General features: G+C 39.7%; 1 protein-coding gene across 2 annotated transcripts in view; it reads right to left on the bottom strand.

Annotated features, from left to right (window-relative positions):
* Positions 1-5,612: 5,612 nt before the first annotated feature.
* Positions 5,613-7,495, bottom strand: part of wwc3 (WWC family member 3) — a 68,848-nt gene continuing 66,965 nt past the window's right edge. For both annotated transcript variants that reach the window (XM_061234932.1, XM_061234933.1), the window contains exons 22-23: positions 6,902-7,029; positions 5,613-6,450 (exon numbers count right to left, since the gene is read on the bottom strand). In XM_061234932.1, the coding sequence (XP_061090916.1) occupies positions 6,384-6,450; positions 6,902-7,029 (195 nt within the window). In that variant the 3' untranslated portion in view covers positions 5,613-6,383. The remainder of the gene's footprint in view (positions 6,451-6,901; positions 7,030-7,495) is intronic.

The following is a 7,495-nucleotide window of genomic DNA, read 5'->3' as shown; positions in this document are numbered from 1 at the left end:
TCACAGGGCAAACAGGCATGTGTGTGTATATATTATATTGTTTGTGTGTGTAGTATTTATATATACTGTATATACTCTTGGAGTGTATGAGTTCAGTGTATTGGACACATGCATTTAAGATACAGTCCAAAAATAAAAAAGGCCCATGCCCAGAAGTGGCCTGATGAGTTTTTAGAATAACAAACACAAGTAGACATACGAGGTATTGGGCAGAAGTGAACACAGACACATGAATCATAGTAAGGGCCAGTGAATCATAGTAATGACTGAGAATGTTTTATAATATTTTCACTATGAAAATCTTCCAAAGTATGCCTTTAAGGATCCAATCATAGGTACTGAGGTGGTGTTCCAGAGCCCTCAGTGAGGTCTTATTTTTATCACATGCCATGACATCACCAAGCAATCATTCCAGGACCTGAGGGATAGAGGCAGTTGTAAAATTAGTACTCGTTTCACTCTTCATTTTATGTATTCATGTATCCTGATTTTACAATAGTTGATTTTAATTAAACTTCATTCATGGTGGCACAGTTAGTACAAGATGACATTCATTTTCTTAATTAGACAATTAATTGTTGTGTAATTATTGCAACCCTCCAACTGGCAGACAACTGCTCTTTCCATCTGAGCCAGTGTCGCCCATATGTTATGTTCAAACATACACTCACCAAGCACTTTTTTAGAAACATTTTTACTTTATTACACCTACTTATTCATGCGATAATCTAATCAGCCAAATGTTTTGGCAGCAATGTATATACAGTGGTGTGAAAAAGTGTTTGCCCCCTTCCTAAAAACTGCATTTTGTGTTTACTTGTGTTGTCTTTGACTAATATTTAAATTTGTTTGATGATCTGAAACATTTAAGTGTGACAAACATGGGAAAAAAATAAGAAATCAGGAAGGGGGCAAACACTTTTTCACACCACTGTAATCATGTAGATATGGGTCAGGAGCTTCAGTTAATGTTCACATCAATTGGGAAAAAATGTGATCTAAGTGACCGTGGAAGGAAAATATCCTTGGCTGTCATCTTTGTGCAAATAATTGTGAAACATATTTTTTGGGGAAACGTTTTTTTCTTAATGCTTTGATTTGGAATTGAATGTGTAATGTTTCCACTGCATTTGAAATACAGAACTAAAAGCTATTAAAACATATTTGCACTTTATTCTCTCTTTTTAATGCACTGCTATTTATTTGAACATAACTGTACAATATTTACAGTCCCCTCCAAAAATTGCAAGAATAGCAAGATAAATTCCTTTGTTTTTGCTATACACTGAAGGCAATTCACACATGTTGGAAAATAAAGAGTATGATAATAGCAGTATTTTTCTGCATATTTATCAAGGGTGCCAATAATTCTGAAACCTACTGTATGTGAATGTTACCCAGTGCTGAAGATCAAAAACCTGTGGAAGAAAGGTTTTTTTTGTATAGGGAATGATGTCAGTAACAGTTCATTATTCCCTGCAGGGGAAGGCGTGTGTATGATTAAGTACTTGTCTTTGGCAGAGAATAACACGGACATGTCATGATTATTTGTATTCATAACTGGAGAATGTACATGCTCCAAGGTGTTTTTCAGTCATAAAATGGATGAAAGCTTGGAACACCTCAAGCTTCACTTTCTGCAAACAATCGGAATGTAGACAGCAGCAGTACTGATATTTAAACTGGGACATAATGTACCACCCCCTCCCACGTTGATGTCCTACGGGCCTTAAAGCTGACATTAACGAACTATGATTATGTGACAAGCCATTCTCATACTTCGAATACAGAAAGTTGCATCCTTTGAAATTTCGCTGTGTGTGCTGTGCAGTCCTGTGACATTTTTCAGATGTCACAAAAATATAGACTAGAACATCTTGAAAGTATTTATGGTCTTCTACATTCTGTTCCATTATACTGTACAGTCAGAATGTAAGGTCAAACTACTGCACAGATGATGTGCAGTCCCCTCAAAAAGTATTGGAGCAGCAAGGCCAAGTCCTTTGTTTTTGCAATACGCTGAATACATTTGGGGTTGAGATAAAAAGGTTAACACGAGACAGCTTTTATTTCCTGGTATTTACACCTAGATGTGTTAAATTAGTTAGAACATATCACCTTTGGTATCACACCAACATGCTTCACAGATAAGCTCATATGTTTTGGATCATGAGCAGATCCCTTCTTTCTCCACACTTTGGCCTTTCCTTCACTTTGGTAGAGGTCCACAAAACTTTGTTCCGGAACTTTTCTGGCTTATCTCTGTACTTCTTTGCAAACTGTAATCTCACATTCTATTTCTTACTACCGACAAGTGGTTTGCATCTTGTGGTACAGCCTCTATATTGCTGATCTCTAAGTCTTCTTTGAACGTTTGATTGAGATGCCTTCACCCCTTCCCTCATAGCTCTCTTAATGTTTCTGTCATCAACTGCTGTTGTCAACCTTTTTGATGTCTGTTGCCCAGTACACCAGCGGTTTCTTTCTTTTTCAGGACATTCCAAGTTGTTGCACAAGCTATCCCCAATGATTCTATATAGCTACCCCCTCTTTGCTAAGCTTCAAAATGGCTTGGTTTATCTTTTCTAACACAAACGCAGTCTTCACAGGCAAAACCCAAGGCAAAAGCCCAAGAGTAGACATTCAGAACTATTTATTGTTTAACCAATCAATCTAACAGGACACATACGGGCAACAAGAAACACCTGTCAGTTACATGTTCCAATACTTTTGCTCACCTAAAAAATGGGTGGTCTGATACAGAAGGTGATAAGATAAGTCATGTATATCTTTTGATCTCAAACTAAATTGCCTTCAGTGTATAGCAAAAACAAAGGAATTTATCTTGCTGTTCCAATATTTTTGGAGGGGACTGTAAATATTGAACAGTTGTGTTCAAATAAATAGCATAAAAAGTAAAAAAGTATAAAAGTATAAAAGTATAAAATATAATTTAATAGCTTTTAGTTCCATATTTCAACTGTAGTAGAAACATTACACATTCAATTCCAAATCAGAGCATTAAGAAATTTGATTAAGTCTGCATTATTCTTTTACAGGAAGCAAAGAAAAGGAAATATTAATCTGTTAAAAAAATGGCAGTGTCAACATTTTTCTCTTCAAACTTACTGTGTAAACTGAAGAAATCTTTCAAAATTTAACTTCACTTTAAATTACTGAACTAATATTTAGTTGCATAACCATTGTTTTTGATAACTGCATTGCATCTGCGTTACATCGAGTCAACCAACTTCTGGCACCTAGAAACAGGTACAGTTGTATGAAAAAGTTTGGGCACCCCTGACAATTTCCATTATATTAATTTATAAATCATTGGGTGTTTGGATCCGCAACTTAATTTTGATCTATCAAATAACTGATGGACAGTAATATTTCAGTAGTGAAATGAGGTTTATTGGATTAACAGAAAATGTGCAATATGCATCAAAACAAAATTAGACAGGTGCATAAATTTGGGCACCCCAACAGAAACATCACAAATAACAGCTTCTAGACGCTTCCTATAGCCTCTAATGAGTGTCTGGATCCTGGATGAAGGTATTTTGGACCATTCCTCCTTACAAAACATCTCCAGTTCAGTTAGGTGTGATGGTTGCCGAGGACAGCCGCTTCAAATCATCCCACAGATTTTCAATGATATTCAAGCCTGGGGACTGGGATGGCCATTCCAGAACATTGTACTTATTCCTCTGCATGAATGCCTGAGTAGATTTTGTCGTTGTCTTGTTGAAATATCCAGCCCCGGCGTAACTTCATCTTTGTGACAGATTCTTGAATATTATTCTCAAGAATCCGCTGATATTGAGTGCGACCCTCAACTTCAACAAGATTCCCAGTACCGGCACCAGCCCCACAGCATGATGGAACCTCCACCAAATTTTACTGTGGGGAGCAAGTGTTTTTCTTGGAATGCTGTGTTCTTTCGCCGCCATGCATAATGCCCCTTGCTATGACCAAATACCTCAAGCAACTGTTTGTGGCGTGTGCGCAGAAAAGGCTTCTTCCGCATCACTCTCCCGTACAGCTTTTCCTTGTGCAAAGTGCGCTGTATTGTTGAACGATGCACAGTGACACCATCTGCAGCAAGATGGCCTTGTAGGTCTGTGGTGATTGGAACAGCCCATTTTACTTAGCAATTCAGAAGGAAATATATTTTATAACAATGTGTGAAACATTTGCTTCCCTTCTTACTTAATAAAGGACAATTAATGACACCTGTTTTTTCACAGAATGAATGAATTCTCTACTCCACACTGCTATTATTTTGAACACACCCCTTTCAATGAATGAGTCAATTACTCAGAACAAGCAGCATGCATGTCATGACAGTTGGGTCTGTTGTTTTTCTATTACATTACTACAACTGCAAGTAAATTATCTGCCATGCTACTATATCACTACTACTAATAACAGTGGTTCATCAGGTTACTGTAAATCAATGCATTTTTTGACTACCAATTACCAAAAATTGCAGTTCTGCCTCTGTATTTACGCATTCAAATTGCCCACCAAGAACTTCCTGGAACTATCTTAAGTCTACGTGAATCACGATGATCAATCATTTTGAACTTCCATTGACGCAACTCTCTCTCTTCACATGGCTCAGCTCTTGCCACGTTTGTGCAGGCAAGCTAAACTGAAAATGCCTAGCCAAGTATTGCACCTTCTCTGGATGTAATGGAAATGGAAAAAGCATAGCCAAGCAAACGGGCTAGGGAGATGGCTGGTTTATAACTTGTTGCAATATGCTCATCTTGCTAGTTATCTGAGCTTCATTAGCTTAGTTGAAAACTCTATCTAGTCAAATGAATGTGAAACCGCTAGCTTGAGTGACAATGTCACAAAAATGTCAAGTAGCCCAATGCCCCTGCTGAAGAGCCAGCAACGAACAATCAGCAGATTCAGAGAGGTGAGTTATTAGCAGCTTTCATGTGATACGCAAACTCACTGTCAAAACAAACCCAAAATTAATGTGAAAAAATGATTTGCTTGTTACATTTCCAGTCTGGCTTGACTGTATAGTGTAACATAGTGCAGTATAGTATAGTTTAGCAATCCATGGCAAGTACTTTTATGCAGACAGCCATTAGGAGCCAGGGAAAGATGACTGGAGTGTCATTTAGTCAGGTTGAAGACCAGGTGGGCAGTAGTATTCTGGTCCAGTCATAGCAGCCTGATGGCACCGGACTGATGGTAGGTCAGCTAAAAAGGTATAAAAGATTAAGAGGCTATTTGGGTGAGGAAGGATTCTCCTAATGTGGTGATGGACAAGATTAATTTTCTTTTAAAATATATTATTCAGGTTGGGATTATGAAGTATACAGTTTGAGAATAAACATCAAAACTAAGGCCACACTTGTTCACACTGAGTTCAGTGGCATTCTTAGCCTGGATACCAATTCATTTTCTCAACTGTATCTACACTGCACATCTCTACAAGCTTTAAAGGCATCCATTAAATATGTAAAGTGCACCCTGTTGGTCTAATTATGTATATTAAATTGATAAGCAAAACATTTCCTTATATAAAACTGGCCTTTGACCAGCACCATTTTAACAACAAAACCATAAAAACCACACACCACAACTGACTGCTTTGACCGTTTAATGGTTGATCTTCACAACAGTGACACACACTGAAGATGTTACCGCATTACAGACATTTAATAAAAGTTCTGAATACACAGTTTCATATATATTTATATTGTAAAGTACAAGTAATAATTAATATTAATAACAATAACAGAAGAATGACACATAAAAGTGGATTAAAAAAAGTGACACATTTTGATGTAAATAACTTTTCAGAATCAGGTAACAGGAACAAAATCAGCCAAATGTTCCATTCCACTGTATGTCAGAACACTGAAGTGCTATTTGTTTTAAGCCTTAAAATATGAATTAAAGCTGGAAGTTTTTTTTATTTATTTCCTTCAAGGAAAGCACACTAGAAAATAAGTTACAGTACAGTGAATTTGTCTAAACTGACTTTGTTCCCGTCTTCCAGCCTTTTGTAAGCATACAAACATCAAATAAATTGTACACGTCTAAGATACTTTTTTCTTTTGTAAAATAGCATTTTTTTTCTGAAAGACAAAAAAAAACCCCAAAAAAATAAAACCTTGCCATTGCTGTCAATAGTTAAACAATACGAATTATTTTGTATGTGCATATCCTATACAAGTATATCCACACCACAAACAGATTTTGTCTCGACCGTCATAGGTCGATAGCTTTGTTTTATTGGCTGATGAAGTGGTGAAACTACAGTTTCTGTAACAATTACTTCATGGAGTTGGAACATAAAAAGACAAGACAAAATACTTCATTTGTGAACACGTGATGTCAGAGCTAGGGTGCTCTTACACGTCGTCGGCTGGCAGGGGAGGTATGTTGAATCTTGGTCTTGTGAAAAAAGCCATCTTCTCTCTGTGGGAACAATCACACAGTGGGTTGTCATGCACTGCAACGCTACTGCTACAGGCTACGGAATGCTACTACAAACACCATCAAATATAATCATGCTTTTGTTTTTTGTGGATGGGAGAAAGAGGAAGCGACATGAAAGGTAAGGTGGTGGCGTTATGTGGCATGGGGCGGGGCAGAAACAGGCATGAAGGGTGGGGGGGTGGGGGGGTGGGGGGGGTCGGGTTTGGTGCGATGGGGCGGGGCAGAAACAGGCAAGAAGGTGGGGCTTGGTGCGATGGGTCGGGGCAGAAACAGGCAAGAAGGTGGGGTTTGGTGTGATGGGGCGGGGCAGAAACAGGCAAGAAGGTGGGGTTTGGTGCGATGGGGCGGGGCAGAAACAGGCAAGAAGGTGGGGTTGGGTGAGAAGAACAGGAAGAGGCAGAGGGGCTGGGGTAGGGTTCAGCACACCCACCTGAAGGTCTGCACAGGGAGCGGCTCCTTCTGGCTCTGCCCCCTCATCTGCTGGATCTCTTTGGACGCCTTCCTCAGCCGCCTCTCGGCCGCCTCCTCCTGCCGCTGCTCCAGCTTGCTCTGGCGCGCCTGAGGAGGAGGCTATGTTACCCACAACGCACCTGAACCAGAAGGCCCTTAACCCCACATTGCCCCCCTGGCGCTGCACAGTGACTGCCTACTGCTCCTAGGTAACAAAGATGGGTCAAATGCAGATGAAAAAATACCCCACGGCGTTCATATGAGTAGGGCAAGCATGCTCGAGCATGCGCAAGTGTGTGTGTGTGTGAGAGTGTGTGTGTGTGAGTGCGTGTGTGTGAGTGGGTGTGTGAGAGTGCGTGCGTGCGTGTGAGTGCGTGTGTGTGAGTGTGTGTGTGTGTGAGAGAGTGCGTGTGGGTGAGTGTGTGTGTGTGTGAGAGAGTGCGTAGGTGTGTGTGTGTGTGAGTGTGTGTGTGAGTGTGTGTGTGAGTGCGTGTGTGTGTGTGTGAGTGCGTGTGTGTGTGAGTGTGTGTGTGTGTGTGTGTGTGAGTGTGTGCGTGTGTGTGTGTGAGTGCGT

This window comes from Conger conger, chromosome 3, assembly GCF_963514075.1.
Source record: "Conger conger chromosome 3, fConCon1.1, whole genome shotgun sequence".
Taxonomy (NCBI): Eukaryota; Metazoa; Chordata; class Actinopteri; order Anguilliformes; family Congridae; genus Conger; species Conger conger.
This window is presented reverse-complemented; position numbering and strand designations above follow the sequence as displayed.